At 40.1% G+C, this 16,954-nt stretch overlaps 2 protein-coding genes across 2 annotated transcripts in view; both read right to left on the reverse strand.

Moving 5' to 3' along the window:
* LOC117562727 (rho GTPase-activating protein 20-like) overlaps positions 1-1,714 on the reverse strand; it is a gene marked incomplete in the record, with an annotated part of 12,553 nt that extends 10,839 nt beyond the window's left edge. The window contains 1 exon segment of the mRNA XM_034240615.1: positions 1,477-1,714. Within this exon segment, the coding sequence (XP_034096506.1) occupies positions 1,477-1,527 (51 nt within the window).
* A 4,468-nt stretch (positions 1,715-6,182) lies between these two features.
* Positions 6,183-12,102, reverse strand: pspc1 (paraspeckle component 1). Its single transcript, XM_034240598.1, has 10 exons — positions 11,728-12,102; positions 10,945-11,094; positions 10,694-10,845; positions 10,446-10,541; positions 9,767-9,963; positions 9,600-9,684; positions 9,362-9,467; positions 8,112-8,169; positions 7,627-7,763; positions 6,183-6,875 (listed from the first exon to the last, which is right to left on the reverse strand). Exons 1-10 carry the CDS (start codon positions 12,100-12,102, stop codon positions 6,738-6,740), a joined length of 1,494 nt encoding a protein of 497 aa, XP_034096489.1. The 3' UTR covers positions 6,183-6,737.
* Positions 12,103-16,954: the final 4,852 nt, after the last annotated feature.

The raw sequence follows: 16,954 nt of genomic DNA on the forward strand, positions 1-16,954 counted from the left end.
AGGTGACTGATTACATAATTGTTATTTCAACGTGTGTCCGATTAACACACTCTGTGGTCACCTAATACTTATCATGATTAGTATAGTCATTTGATAAGACAGGTAATCCACTTTTTAAGATGTACTTTGAGGCATTTCTTTCCTATTTCATGTATAACTTAATTTCATTTGAACTCTTAAATACATTAAGGTACAGACGTCCCTTGCAATATCAGCAATTAAAAGCAATAAATAACAACAATTCAAGGCCACAAGAAACATGAATACTAAATGTTATAATCAATTAAAAAAGTGATAATAAGTAATGCTGATTAATAAACTATAACAAGAACAACTGGAAGTAAAATAAGATTAAATACAAATTGCGTTTAGGTAAAAATGCTTTTCATTGTTCTGCATGTTGTGCCATGACGCAATTCAGGAGGATAAAGCCAAACCAATAGCCATGTGTAAGTGTTTGTCATTATTGTTGCACTAAATAAAACCCAATGTTATTCAAATGTATCCTTAGAGGAACATGAACATTGTGATCCATGTTGTGGAGACATTTCAGTCTGAACGCATGACATTAAAGTCACTAACTTTACAGAATCAAAAGCTCCACAGTGAGAAAAGATCAATCCAATCTCCACACATTTTTGGACATTTTACAGTGTAATATCATTGATTTAGCAAGGGTCACACGGTGGTGAGACATTCCTCACTCTGCAGCCACAACATATACCTTTCAGTCCTTAGAATAAACTAACATGAACTCACAGCGAGGGTTAATGTAGGGAAACACACCTACTGAAAGCATGTAAAGGATTTTCATGTTTGCTTAACCGATGCACTTTAAACACCCTGTTCATGATGTATCTGGTTATAGTACACATTGTTCATGACTGCAATAGATTTGACTGCAATCTAAAATGATTATTATGTGTTAACAACCATCAAAACTATAATATACTGATGGAAAATAGTCATTATTAAATGCTTTCTAATGTGGTTTGATTGAATTCTGATTGTGTTGCTCACAAGTGCAGTTTCATGCCTAAAATAACAAGTTGAATATTTGAATATAAGACACTTAATAATGCACTAGAATTAAGTAACATGGTTTATGGTTGTTATTTGTTATTATGTACATCATTATCCTAAGGACTATTTGACTTGTTTGAGTATCTTTATGGAGGCACATAGGACAAAGCACCCATTCATATTTCAGTTACTTTAAGGACATTTTTATTCTAATAACAACTGGTTAGCTATTGTATAGGTAAACAAATATAAAGAAGCTAACTTGTACATGTTGTCTGGAGTTGTGCACTCATATTAAACGCAAATAGATTAGGAAAAGTGCATGTTCCATGACTACATATTAAAATGTATTAATGACATAATGTGCACTCATATTAAACGCAAATAAATGACGAAATGCGCATGTTAACCCATGACTATATTACTATGTGTTAGTGACGTCGATCGACATACCCGTGTGTTTTCCTGCTGCTGCTGCTGCTGCTGCGGAGACATGTCGTCCATCAGCCTCCAGACACTCACTGTCCGGCGGCCCTCAGGTGATTCAGCGGGGAAAAGAATCCCATTAATGTGCTCCTTCTCCGGGAGAAACGAACCATCCCAAAATCACCGGAAACTTTTTTAGCCTGCGCGTAAAATGGAAAACGTGATCAGCGAGGAAGGGAAAATAAGTTTAAAAAAAAATCAAAACATACGTATCTCCTTCAGTGGAAGGTTGTGCTGTAACTAAAAGCACCTCCTGCTGTCTGGATTATCAGATATATTTGTGTCACCCTCCTAATGCGTCTTTACGCACCGAATGGAGGCGGTGCCAGTACGCTGCAAAACATACGTGCGTCTATTTTTGGCTCCATTCAATCTGCAGGGCAATCAGATGTATCCGAAAACAAACCGGGCAAAAGAAGGTTTATTGGGTGAGAGTAGCTGTGTGCTTTGGGGATTACGTTGTATTAAGAAGTCCAACAGCAGTAAAACATTATTTATGGTTCAATCTGCAAATCATTGTTGTCTATTAGCAGAAACAAGAGTAGAGTAGATTCTTCAAAAACATTGCTCAGAATCATTCTTAAGAGAAACATATTCCCCCTGTCCTAAAACAAATGCCAAACTTATATTATTTCTTTTTAAAATGATCCTTAGAACCAAATAATAGTTCAATATACTCCGGTAAAGCTACATCTGCATGGCTTCTCTTGGTGTAGTGAAATAAAAAAAACAAAAATCAATAAAGGACGTAATAAAAAATAGACAGTAGCATGAACACAATCTAATTTTATAGCCAGTTTGCAGTAAAGGCAACCCTGACCACAGTCTGTTTAACATATTGGGCATTAATACGTTGACCTACTTTTATTTACACATACAGTTAAACTATATGCACAAACTAAGGAATCCTGGGAACTTGTTCTAGCAGAAGTTATTTGGACGGTGATCAGATTAGCTGCAGGCTGAAGCCACATTATTAGATTCAGTGTGACTGCAATGTAGGCCAAAAGGTTGTAATGTAGGACACATTCACAACATAAAATAAGTGATTATCCTTCAATTAACTCTACAGAGAGATCTTTGATCTGTGACGCAGATATTAATGTTCCAAAGCTGTAACTAGTTGGATAATAATAATCTTTATTTGAATAGCACCTTGCATACTGAGTGCAGTCCAAAGTGCTTCACATAGACATTTCACAGAACATTGATATCAAACAGAATACAGATACCAGTAGGAGACATAAAGACAAACTTAAAATTGAGTAGACATTTAGATTAAAAGGTACAAGATGCAATGCATTGAGAAAGTGCAGCAGAGAGCAGGAGTTTGCTTCCTCAAAGGCTAAATTGTACAAATGTGTTTTGAGTTTAAAGACTTCCACCGAGCTGGCTTCCCTGATGTCTACAGGTATTTTGTTCCATAGCTTTGGAGCATAGCTAATGATATCTGCGTCACCAAACTTCTTTTTACCGCTGTTTTATAATAACATGAATGTAAGACCATATCCAAGGAAAATGTAGTTAGGAAACACAAAAGGACCAAGGATTGTTGCCCCAAAATCGATGGTCCTTCTGGAAAAGTGGGCCACAAACTGGGCTAAAGCAGAACAAGGCCAGAAAGTGAAGACGTGGAGTATTCATTCCCCAAATTGGCCACAATCAGCCCCGTTAAAAGTGGATCACTTCAATGATTACCTTCCCTCGTGTTGGTAATGAGCAGCCTTGGGCATGGCAAAGAAAAGCAGCGCGCCCCCCTTCGTCGAATCCAAAACGTCCCGCTACAAACACGGTCTTTCCACCCCTAAAGCTGAGAATGCCATCAGTTAAAATGTCAAATTGTACACAAACAAAACACAAGCTGAGAGAGACTGTGACAATAGCTTTGAAGAGAGGCAACTTGCAAAAGAAAACGAGGCACTGGAATATTATATGTGCATTACTATCATATTTATCACCCTTCTTGTTAATACTGGTATATTATAAACACCCATATTTTTAACCTTGGGTTTTTGTTTAATGTTACAACACAAAGATATTACAGGTTCTTCTGTGTGGACCAGAAAGCCAGGAAGAAAGTAAATCTTACTACGACATATATTTGTACATCAATACGACATGACCCAATTAACATATCTTATGTTTCAGGTTCTGATTAAGTTCACTGTAACAGCATCTAATGTCATTTGTAATTTGTATTAATAGGAGAGGAAAGACAGATCTACAAAAGCATGGGATGTTTATATCATCTTAACCAAAAATGTTCTCTCTATGGTCACTATCATTTTTATTTGATCATATAAATCCTACTGAGAGTTAGGTGCTGACTCACCAACTCTGTCTCTACTGAAATGCCGATAAAGCAGAACGTCACCGTCTATGTTTATGGAACCAGGAGCAACTTAACCTTTTATAAGATCAGGTGCAAAGAACCCCAACATCCATCCATCTTCTCCCGCTTATCCGTGGTCGGGTCTCGGGGTATCAGTTCCAGCAGAGCCCCAAACGTTCCTTTCCCCTCATCAACCAGCTCTGACTGGGGGGTCCCAAGGCGCTCCCAGGCCAGCGAAGAGATATAATCCCTCCACCTGGTCCTAGGTCTACCCCTTGGTCTCTTCCCAGCTGGACGTGCCTGGAACACCTCCCTAGGGAGGCGCCCAGGTGGCATCCTAACTAGGTGCCCGAACCACCTCAACTGGCTCCTTTCGACGCGAAGGAGGAGCGGCTCAACTCCGAGTCCCTCCCGGATGACCGAACTTCTCACCTTATCCCTAAGGGAGACGCCAGCCACCCTGCGGAGAAAACCCATCTCGACCGCTTGTATCCGCGATCTCGTTCTTTCGGTCATGAAGCCTAACATAACAAATATAATACAATGGACCAATCCATCTTGTGGACATACTGTGTGTCTGTTTATCTGTGTATTTACCTATTTTTTCACCGGATGCAGGACTCCCTTAGGGCGTATAAGAGACGAGACATAAAACAATTTAAAAACAAATATTCTGCAACACTGAGAATCAAATTGAAAGTGGCATCGTATAAATTATTATATCAAAAAGCCTCTGAAGTAAATGTGCAGATTATAATGAAACGGGACAGGCAGAATCAGCAGTAACAAATACACTGGTTCATCAGGGGACACAGGTCACATTTTAGCAATCACAACATATTAATATTGATTCCAGGAAATAGAAGGAACAATTATTACAGTGGAGTGAACTCTGCTGAATGCTTGATGCACGCAAAGCTATGATTTCCATATGTATCATGTATGTATTTCATTTCAAACCTTTATTTAGACAGATCTCAATGGGATTTATCTGTCTAAATAAAGGTTTGAAATGAAATACATGCCTTAAACACAAACATCGACTTGTTGCTTGAAACGCAAAACAAATAAACACAAAACTGCTCTGAATTTCCCCGAATATTCTCCTGTATCTGTCACACACACTTAGATACACAGAAAGACAGACGTGAGTGTGTTACTATGCAAACACACAAGAGGAAGACATTCAATGAAATGTAATTACCTCTTCCTTAGAATCCGTGAAAACCATTTAGGTTATATTAAACGTTCCAGGTCCAGTGGAAAAACAGATTGCATCGTCACTATCAAGATGTCAAATGTTTTTTTCTACAATTTAAAAGGTGGAACTTTAAGAATCAGAGACAATTTATTGCAAATACTCAAAAGAAAAAAAGACTCAGAAGCTTGAAAATTGAGGGTTTTTTTCTACTTGTCCATTTAATAAATAAAGTTTCTTGATAGTTAAACATATTTTGTGATAAACTGAACTCGCAGTGGCTTCTATTTCCATTTCAGAAACACATTAGGCCACAGTATGCTATATAAAGTAAATTACAGTACAAAACATATTTTATATTCAGACATTCATCCAGATCTGAACTGACCGGATCCAACTTTCCAAACATATGAAAAGGGTTAAGTGTAAGGGGGTTTGACTTTAGGATTTTGGCTTATTTACAGTTAAGAAATCACAATTATTTCCAATCAAAAAGAGACAGAATTTCCCACAAATGGTTTATTACTCATAACCATCAAATACAGGATTCCCCAAAGCTGTATAAACACTCACTCACTGTATGATTGAACATTTAATTAGAGTCACAGTATGTGTTTAATGGCGCGTTTCCACTGCAGCGGGTAGCTCGCTTTAAGCGTGCCGAGCCGTGCGGGGCCCGTTTTTGGTTGCGCTTCCACTTGGCCTATTTTTGGCCCGGGGCTACTTTTTCACCTTTTTCCTGGCCCGACTAAATGGTGGTTCTAGGGCCAGGAACAACCAGGCTGAGTCGGGCTGAGTATGCTAAACTAGAGAGAGAATCGCTGGCAAGGGGGCTACAACTACAACAACATGAACATATTTGACCGTGATTTAATTGTAATACACGTTTCAAAATGATGCCGAAGTAACAACATACTGATACCGGTTAGTAAAAACCATGAATTAATGCTTTGACGAGTCTGCAGACAGACGGCAGGCGAAAAACCCTTTTAAAATGCGTGTTTTCTAAATGGAGCTTGGCTAAGCTAACGTTATATGCTCCGACCGTCCACACTCACAACAACGGCCTATACAGACATAAATAAACCAGCGACTGTATTCGCCATGACACAGGCAGTCTGTGGTTTGTACTTGTTTAACTGTTGTCTAGTTTCTGAACAGATATGAGGAGCTGTGAGCTCTGAGTGCTAACAGCTAACGGCTGTGTTGTTTTTCTGGGGCGCTCATTGAAGATGACGTCACGGCTCCGCCTACACTGCGTTACTATAGTAACTGCCCCAGTTCCTAAACTGTAATGGAAGCGCAGCATTAAAGTGAGCCGGGCCGAATAAGGCCTAACCAAACCGAGCGAGGCCTGCAGTGGAAACGCGCCATAATATTACACTTAAAATGTCAGCAATCTTGTTTTCTAATGTCTTTTCAAATGCAACGATAGCATTCATCTTCCCACGAAGGACCTTCTTGAAAAATACTTTTAAATACATTTAAGATTCAGCAGACAAAACAGCACCAACTGTCTCATTCAGAAAACATATGCTGTCTTTAAAAAGAATTTCATCCACAAAATAGAAGCCTTTTAGTGAGAAATATGTGCATTTTGTTGGTGAAACATTTCCCACGGGGGTGGAGTGGAAACGGAGAAATAGGATTGGCTTTATGTCAGTCACAAAAGGAAATTGTCTCTATGTTTGGGAAGAGTTAGTATCTGCGTCGTTTGTTATTTGGTCCTTCAAAAGCCTGAGGGCCCACTGGCTGTTGTTGTTGTTGTGGCTGATTTGGGGACTCAACTTCTGGTCGACCCCCTATTTGTCCTCCCTGCGGAAACCTATCGTTCCGCTGAGGTTTTTAAGTGTTAAGAAAACGTGATTCGCCGTACATCAGAACATCGGGTTTGGATCCGAGTGTCGGCGTCCGAGAGCAAAACAAGTCAGACAAAAAGAGAGGAATAAGGCCATTAGTTAAGTCTACAGGTAAATTAGACAAAGTGCTTTCAACTCAATAAAGGTTTTTTTTACAAATACAGGTATTTTGCAGTAGTTTTGTCCACAATAACTTTTATAGGAAAGCCTTAGAAGTTAAATTAAACACTCTTTATCCATCATTACACTACAACAACTCGAAATCTTGCCCAGTATATCTGTCTAATATCTAGTCAGAATATGTCTCTACACCTGATATAAGACATGATAACTTCAGAAGTAACTCTGCAGTGAGATATCGGGTTAGACAATGCATCATCTTGTTAAGTCAAAAAAATCATATTTTGAGTTGTATCTCAGATTAAACTTGTTTTTTTTTACATATTTATTGGAAAATCACCAACTAACTTATATTGTAACACAACATTTCCTGATCCTGGTAAGATATAGTTCAAAATAAGTTCTCCTAGCTAATTACAAGATCTGATTTATCTAAATATCCCTTCTTATTTCAAGCTAATTTGTACTTGTTCTATTGGCAGATTTTTGTACTTATTTCAAGTGAAAACAACTTGTTTTTGGAGCAGCATTTGTTCCAGTGTTCGAGGCAATGCTACTCTATAAAGAAAGCAGCTTTAATATGCTCATTTTGTTTCCTGATACATTACCATTGCTCCGTTCTCCGACATCAATGGCGACCCCATATTTGCCGTTCCCTCTTGGCCAATGGCTGCTCCCCTTCCACTCATTCCCATCATCTGACCCTGGTTACCATTGGCCCCCGGAGAGCCCTGGTTATAGCCATCTACACGCAAAACAACGCAGCATTGGTTGGTTTGTGGGAATTGTGGGTAAGGTATTCTATATTTAAAAAGTAGTCAACAGCTAGTGTATTATGTTAAAATGTATATTGAGGGTAACACTTCAGATAGATAAACTAGACAGCTATTAATAACGACAAGTTCTCACTTATAGTGCGACATATGCAATTGTGTAGACATTATGTGATGATTTGTTGTCTTTTGCATTGCATCCCATGTGAGTCCATGCACACCAAATGTGCGTCTAGGAGCCACTTGGGATGCAGGACAAATGAGTTCAAATATGACATTATGTCGTCACTTCATTATCTGGTGTTTATAATATGACGTACCTCCCATATTAGCGGCTCCACGAGGGCCCAGTTCACCTCCTCTCATTTCCTGTTCTCTCTGTAGGAAGTGAAGAAGAGCCTTCAGAACAAAACGCTGCTAAAGGTATAACTCTCCAACTGAGAAGCTACCAGCAACACTCACACGGTTACAGAATATACATTTTCTACACTAAACTGATTGCCCTTTGCTCTGATTTAATATAATTATCATTCTGTGAAAATGCAGGACTTGCAAGGCACAGATATTTCACAGAACATGTTATTGTTTTAATGACATCTACCAATAATTCTTCATCGCAGTGTGTGTATAATATTTAAATCATCAACCTGACCTCTTGTTATTATTCCTGATTGCAGGTTTGTTCTATAGGTATGAAAGTGTAACTAGTAGTGCTGGGGGGAAACGATTATTTTGAAAACGACTAATCGAACGATTATTTTTCTGTTGTTCAATTCATAAAAAACGTAATGTAAAATAAACTTAATGTAAAAAAAATTTTTTTCACGATACTGTGTCTCAGGGGATCTTAATATTTAAGAACCTATTAATGTGTTATACCAGATTCACGGGAATAATCTCAGCTAACTGACGATACAAACCATGTTTACCAAAACAAAACACAAGTCTCACAAGAAGCATCTAAATGACCCTTGAGCGAAAAATGCTAACGGACATTGGCACAGAACTCAAGATAAAAGTACCCTTATTACTTATCGTAGCTGCACTTACAATATATCCGATTAAAGCTGAGACTCCACAGATTATGTAGGTATATAGTATCATCACTGAGTGATCCGGACTCGCGACAGGGGAAGCAAATACAGTCATCACAACACGTACCGACAGCTTCTAGGGAGATCGTCTCACCACCGTAGCTGTCAATCTGATCAAAAGACGTGTTCAATGGCATTACAATGAGAAAAAACGCGGCTGAATCGGTTAATCCATAGGTTTTTAACGTCTATGTATAAAAAAATGATTGAATTTATAATCCATAATTCAATTTTTATGTAAAAATCGGAGAGCAAATGCTAGCTGCTAATGGTAGCCACCACAGCTAGCTGCTGCTTCCGGTCTAGGCTCTGCAGCTTTGCTTTGGGTGACCCACGTGTGTGTAGCGTGTGTAGCGACGCGTCGACGCGGAAATATGTCGTCGACGATATTTTTAAGTCGACGCGTCGCTACAGCACTAGTAACTAGACGTCAGTGTGTTTCTAAGCGTGTTTGTTTGTGATCCAGATGTACTCACGTTGTCCGGGTAGTTTGGTTTGAATCCCTCTGCTGGACGTCTCTGCTCCTCCTGTTCTCTGTGCCTCATCGCCTCCTCCTCTCTCCTCCTCCTCTCCTCTTCATGCCTGCAACCACACAGAATAAAGACACATCAAATCAAACAATCTGCCTGTCTGTGTAGCTCAGAGACTGTTCTGCGGCACACCAGTAAGAGATCGTCATGTATGTATGGATGTAGAGAAAGAAAGGGAGCACACCTCATCTCTATCTGCTGTCGTCTCTGCAGCTCCTGGTTGCGAAGCTCCTCCAGCCTCCTCAGCTCCTCCTGGCGCCTCATCAGATCTGGAAGAGGCCACAAAAATCACATTTAGCATCAAAACAGAAGGACAACATGCATGAATGACGGCAGCTTCACAGCCCCTACCTTGTCTCATCATCATGAGCTGGTGTTCGTGTTTGGCCGACTCCAGCTCGGCCTCCAGCTTCTCTTTGGCCTCCTTTATGCTCTTGTCCACCTGCTCTTTCTGCTGTTTCTCCATCTCATGAAGGGCTTTCCAGCGAGACGAGTATTCAAACTCAAAAGTCCCCGGCTGAGCAAAATGTGGCTTCAGCTCTCGTTCCCTAGGGGGAAGGAGAGAATAACTCTATGCTATACTGACAGACAACCACGTGCCTTGTTCTACTAACAAACACCAGTAAAACAGACTTAAAGGTGGGGTAGGTACGTTTGAGAAACCGGCTCGAGATACACTTGTTGTTATATTCCATGGAATGCTCTTAACATCCCGATAGCAATGAATATCTGAAGTGCTTTGACAAAAAATCCATAAAAATCTGTGGAAGCCGTAGCGCTGTAAAAAGCTCGACCAATCATCTGAGCCGGCTAAAGTAACTGGATGGCCTACCTGCCTGTCAGCCTTCCATCTGGGCACAAACTCATCTCGTGCCCTCATTGGTCATGTGTGTGTTCCTGTGTGTTGGAGGAGGGGCTCTGTGAGGAAGTGTATTTTCAAATTCTAGCGCACTCGAGCCGGTTTCTCCAAAACTACCTCCCCCACCTTTAAGAACATTTGAATGAAACAGAAACTTGTCTTTGTACTTACTTATAGTATTTTGCGGTCTTGTGCAGCAGTTTCTCAGGCTGTCCATCCTCATCATCAAAGTGCTCCGAGGGCTCCACAATGGCTGGACAAGGTGTGCTGAAGAAAGGCAAGACAACACTAAATGAATCCTGTGATGTTACAAGAAAGCGATGGTCAGGTTTTGGATTAGAGCTATAGGATTGTGCATCAATTTAATAAATGCTTCTGCATGGATTTTGTTTAAAGAAATGCAGTCCTGCACTCCTCACTTGGTCAGCAGCAGCGCTCCCTCTGTGCATTGCTCCAGAGCTTTTCGTGCAGCTGCTTTGTTTGCAAACTCCACGATGCCTCTCCCAGTGGGACGACCGCGGTCATCCGTCACCACGATAGCCCGTTCCACCGGCCCAAACTCAGAAAACGCCTGATGGTAGAAGAAAGGGCTTCATCGATTCTGCAGAAGTAAGATTGACACACATCCTAATCTAAATGAATTTCTGAAGTGTTGAAACTCTTGTCCTACCTGTTCTAGCAGCTCATTGGTCACTGCAGGTAACAGGTTGCGTACAGTGAGTGCAGAACCGTGTGTCGCAAAGCGTATCCTGATTGGTCGATTGTTCATCACAGTCCCATCCAACTCACATTTAGCAATCTCTGCTAGTGTCCGTGTTTCCTGGAAGAGATACAAGAAAAAAAGGTTGATGATACCTCAGTGATGCACGTTAAGTTTTCAATTAGGGCTGAATGATAAATATATAAATAGTCGTTTAAACTTTAAGATATCTGACAGTCCAGAATCTGCATCGTTGTATCAAAACTTGCACAACTTTCTGTATTCAAAAAGGGCTGCCCTCTCTTAGTCTCCTTTTAGTCTTAGAATAAGCATCTGGTTGCATTCCACATATGTATTTTTACTACAATATTAGTAGCAGTGTTTTTTTGACCTCTTGTTATTCTATTCTATTATGCATATAGTCGACTTCTTACGCATTTACCTGCACATTCATTTGGAACATTCTCTTGCAGTTTTATTTTTGTTCTTTATTGTGTGTATATTTGAATGTTGCGTTATTGGAGTAGCCTGGGATTTGCATTGCCATATCTACACTCTAGCTACTATGCATATGACAACAAAGCCTTTGAATCAAAAATATTTCTGTAGTCAGTAAATGTTTTGTCACGCTTATTTCCAATTATCTTATCAATGGCAAACACATGATTTAAAGTGGGGCTTTTGCATGATTATTTGTGGAGAAACATATAACAGGAATCACTCCAACACACACTTCAAATCACAAGGACTTACCAAGCGAATGAAGCCGAAGCCCCTCTCTCTGTTGATAAACACCTCGCTGATATTTCCATATTTAGCAAACATATCTTTGAACTCTTCCTCGGGGATATCCACCGGGAGGTTCCCCACAAAAAGCCGGGATCTCTGAGTGAAAGTCTTCTCTCCAGGCTTCCTAAAGCTGTTGATATCCAGGGTCATTTCATCCCGGGGTTCCTCGCTTCCTTCCACGGCTTCTTCTGCTAGTTCGGCCCCAGGAGAAAGCTCCTCCTTCGGCTCTGGACTGTCTTTGTTCCCCGGTGATTCCTCCGGGGAGTCGGTGGTGCGTAAAGCTGGTTGGGGGGAATTACTGCTTTGCATGGTCGCTTGATGCATGTTTCGCTTAGCCATTCGTGGACAAAGTACTTGTAGAAAGCGATTAAATTAAACAAAAATTGAGGAGGTTGTTGTGGACCAGATGGCGCACACCTCCTGATTTTCAAAAATGGCGACGGATGCGTGCGCAACTTCTTATTTTGATCCACGCAAGTGCGTAAATACAAAATGTGGACGCCAGGGGACCCCCTTTCAGCTATGAGAAGCTCTATGAATGTGTTAATTTCCTTATCAATTAATATGCATAAAACATATTTGTATAGCCCCAAATGGATATCCAACAACTATAGAGCCATTTCTCTAACACACACAATGGGAGGCACTATGAGCTCCTAAGTAATATTTCCTTTGTGTGTGAAAAGGATTCCAGACAGACGAGCCAGACTTTGGCCGACAGAAAATACATCCAATAAACAATGGGAAATAAACATTGGAATACAGCGTTAAAGTGTATAACAGTAATGGAAGAAAGGATTATTTAAAATAGTGAGTACAAACTGTAATGTGATGGATATAACCACATTGCCAATATGCTGTAGAATATGCAGCATTTCATTTCCATTATCTTTTTTCCCATCTACTGTTCAAATTATACACACAAGAAATAATGTAACGTAAAGTATTTAACTAAAGTGCATCTTCTTTTCCAGTTAAGTGGAAAACATCCATCCCACTTTAATATGAAGTCTAAAAACGACATTGGTCATGACAAACTTCTCTTAAACCTATTCATGTTGTGATTTAAGAGTTGGGTAAGCACTACCCAAAAGGCAACTAGCAAGAGGACCAGCATGTCACAGTTAAATGATACTAAAGTCAGTAAAACAAAGTCATTTAAACTTTAGGTTTAGATAAATTGAGAAAAATGCCTTGACATGCTTTATGTTGGAGAAAAAATTAGCAAAGATAGTTTGGAATGAACAGACACAGGAAATAAAAAGGTAGCCCATCTACTGGTGTCTTTATTATAGCATGTGGCTAGAGAGATAGAACTCCACAATATCAGCAAAAAAAATTACAGTATTGGTTTGACAAAAGAAAGAATTTGTGCAAGAAGCTCCACATATAAACTAAAATATACACTTTAAAAAAAGAAAATACGACGGCTCTAGTTAAATAAATTGAGGTAACAATTTGCGTTGATCTTAAGTATTTCCAATTTGATCGATTAAGTTAATCCGAGTACCCATTTATAATCGGATTAACTCAATTAGTTCAGTACTACAAACATAATTTGCTTTCACCTTTAAAAACGAAATTAAGTTGAACCAACTTCATTTTAATCGTAAAGATGGAGCGATATTAAGTTGCATTTTGTCTTGTTCTTTTTCAGTTTGACCGATTTATTAAAATGAGTTGAGGTAAAAAAAAAAGTATTTTTTTTAAGTGGAATCTACTAACCCCATGAATCGTTTTTTAGAGTGTAGGTTATTTAAGTCCATGAAGGTAGTAGGTACATATCTCAACTGGAGATCCTAAGAACCCTTGAGAGCTGTATGTTAAATCACAAACATCCGCTTAATTTACTTGGGACTATAACAATGTTTAAAAGGTTGCTTCAGTCACCTCTAAAGAAAGCCCTGAGAATATACAGAAGGATTCTAGATTTGGTTTGTACTGGTGGCGATGATAGCGATGAGCAATGAGTAAGTCAAACACAGAAAACATGTTTCATTCTTTCAAAACATAATGGTTCAAATATAACGGAGCTTTTTCCTCAATTTTTTGTTGGCACTTGCAGTTCCTATCAGTCGTTCACCTGTGAAGAGAGAGAACGCAACAAAATAAAGGTTTATTTTGATAGCGCTTTTAGAGAAAAGAACAAATAAATAGTTAAAGTCAAATTAAAATCAAGCAATATTGAAGAGGTGAGTTTTTTGAAGGTGGTGACGTCAGTGACAAAACATCTATAATGTAACACAATAAGTGTTCCATGTGAAGTAATGACAGCCAAATAAGACTCGATATAGAATAACGAAAAGCATTTTTATTTTTAAATGTATTTCTGCTGATATTTAAATAGTATTTTTTTGCAAAAGATTACCAAGTATTTATTTTATCCTCTTTTCTTCCTTATTCTTATCCCTTTTTACATTTGTCCCATTCAATTAGTTAATTTCTCTCTTTATATTACAATACTTTTACTTATTTCACGTAAAATATCCCCATTTAAAATGTACTTGTTTATTATTTCTCTTTATTTTTACTTATTCATTCTTTTAATAACTTCACTTTAATTTCCCTTTTCTTTTTATGGCTAGAAATGAATTTCCAGAGTAATTTTGTTAAAACAAGATTTCTTTCAAAAAGAAATCTCCGATACATTTGGGTCTATTCAAGAACTACTGTATTTTAATTGATCTTTAACAAACACGTGTGAAATAACTCGGAGAACATGCTGATGACAAAACCATATAAGAAAACATAGGTTCCTCAGAACATTACATACCCTAAAATATATTTGATCTAGAGTTACACATCAGAGCATTAATATAGTGAAGTTTTGACACTTAGCTTGCTGGCAAACCTCAGCGAGTTGAGCGTTTCCCCAAAGCTCCACCCCACCAGCATGAAGCTCGTCCTTCTGCGGTGTCTGCAGAGAACGGACCTCTTCCTCTGTCTCTGAGGGTCAGCTGCAGGTGGTGCAGAGTCATCTGGAGAGGAAGGAAAGACAAAATCAACATCATTTCATTTGATTTCATTTAGGTGAAATTGTCTAATTTCACGCAGAGATGCAATAAATGACAGGAGTTGTCACTACAGTAGCTAGTAGGTGGGTTCGAAACCCGAGCTCGCAGAAGTTTTCAGGCAGTGTCTTCCCCTCTCTCTCAATTTAACACCCTCTCTGGAAGAAAGGCACTCTGGCCCAAGGGGAGAGGGCGCAGGAAGAAGGAGAGATTTGAACAGAATTGAGCAAATTGAGCAGAACAGCGTGACAGAGGCCACACCATAATTTATTTCAGCCTCCAGGGCGACCTGCTAGTTTTCTAAAGACATTATACTCATTTTGAAGATGTGCAAAGCCCTTCTCTTCCCTCCTATATAAAGAACTTGAGTTTATTCTCTGCTTCCGAGTCCTCACCTTGAGGACATTCATGGCCTACTCTGCTGCCAGCCAGCAGGCAGCCTTTTTACTGGGCCCACTGGCTTCTGGGTACCAGTCATCCCCCACTTTTACCCTGTATTTGAACCTGGACACAGATGGTTAGGATGAGTGGTTAGGATTTGGGGTGACACTCGTCACCCCAAAATCCACCACCTGTGCCTTCAGCTGGCACCTGGGATGCAGCGGGAAGCAGCCAGTATTAGCTGCTTTTCCAGCAGCAGACTAGAGTTTGCAGCTCTGTCTCCTGGCTCTCCCGGAGAGTCTCCATGATTGGATTGTTCGTCCAAGTTGGAGCTGCTGTCCAAGAGAACGCTTCTCAATGGACACCTTCTCCAACTCCTCCCGGACTCCTGATACTGACTAAAGAAAACAAAATAATCACAGAAAGCGAAGGACATTTAATGGTGTGTAAAAAGACAAATTATAAACCACATTATGATGAAAGTAAAATATTTGAATGCAGTGGTCCTTGTCCTCGCCACACTTTTCTCCAGATCAGTCACTCTCAAATCCTCCTTCTCCAAAGATTTGACCTTGTTCTGGTAGTCACCCTCCAAGCTGTTCGGGTTTTTTCTAGCCCACTACAGAACATGCTTTTTAAACATTCACCTCTATGACATATGAATTTGAAATGTCATAGGAAAAGTGTAAATAAAATAAATGCTGGATCATATCAGGGATTTCTCACCTGCTTTTGTGCCAGTGGGTGCAGCAGTTGGCTTAATGTGGCCTCCCCTTGGTGCTGTTGAAGCTATAGATTGTTTCAGGACCCACGATGGAACGAGAGCAATGCATAACAAATCACGTTAGAATAATTCCTCTCACACCAGAATCTATTAACTTAATAACACCCTTTGCTTAAAGCACTTCTGAATGTTAGTAACAATGGATAACAATATAACTAGTTAAATGTCGTCTAATATTTTATATCAGACATAACCTCAAACTTGAATTCTCAATCCCTGCTCCAGTACAGTTTTGCAAAACAAGGCCAGCAACCCTGACACAAAAGAGTATCCCTATGCACTTTGTTCCATTACCAAGCAATGGACACGCCCTTTCTAAGCCATGTCCTCACATCCCAAGCTGCATCCCCAAAAAGTGTATTATGTTGTTACAACAGGGTTCAGGGGGAGGGGCTGTACGGCTGTACCCGTAGGATAGAAAAGGGGGAAGTGATGTCTGACTCAGAGGTCGCGCGGCTGTGGAGAAGAACGTGTTGCCCACATTCTGTCACTAGCACCAGGGGTCTAGCACCAGGAGTCTAGCACCAGGAGTCGAGCACCAGGAGTCTAGCACCAGGAGTCTAGAACCAGGATCTAGCACCAGGAGTCTAGCACCAGGGGTCTAACACCAGGAGTCTAACACCAGGGGTCTAACACCAGGAGTCTAGCACCAGGAGTCTAGTACCAGGAGTCTAGCACCAGGAGTCTAACACCAGGAGTCTAGCATCAGGAGTCTAGCACCAGGAGTCTAGAACCAGGAGTCTAGCACCAGGAGTCTAGCACCAGGAGTCTATCATCAGGAGTCTAGAACCAGGAGTCTAGCACCAGGAGTCTAGCACCAGGAGTCTATCCAGGAGTCTAGCATCAGGAGTCTATCCAGGAGTCTAGCATCAGGAGTCTAGCACCAGGAGTCTAGAACCAGGAGTCTAGCATCAGGAGTCTAGCACCAGGAGTCTAGCACCAGGAGTCTAGTACCAGGAGTCTAGCACCAGGAGTCTAGAACCAGGAGTCTAGCACCAGGAGTCTATCCAGGAGT

The sequence above is a fragment of the Gymnodraco acuticeps genome, unplaced genomic scaffold (assembly GCF_902827175.1).
Source record: "Gymnodraco acuticeps unplaced genomic scaffold, fGymAcu1.1, whole genome shotgun sequence".
In the NCBI taxonomy this organism is placed as follows: domain Eukaryota; kingdom Metazoa; phylum Chordata; class Actinopteri; order Perciformes; family Bathydraconidae; genus Gymnodraco; species Gymnodraco acuticeps.

Excerpts from the sequence above, each read along its gene's own strand:
- pspc1 (XM_034240598.1), bottom strand. The coding sequence starts at position 12,102 with ATGGCTAAGCGAAACATGCATCAAGCGACCATGCAAAGCAGTAATTCC. Across the intron at positions 11,095-11,727 it reads GCTTCGGCTTCATTCGCTTG|GAAACACGGACACTAGCAGA; the intron begins GTAAGTCCTTGT and ends TATCTCTTCCAG. Across the intron at positions 10,542-10,693 it reads GGAGCGCTGCTGCTGACCAA|CACACCTTGTCCAGCCATTG; the intron begins GTGAGGAGTGCA and ends GCCTTTCTTCAG.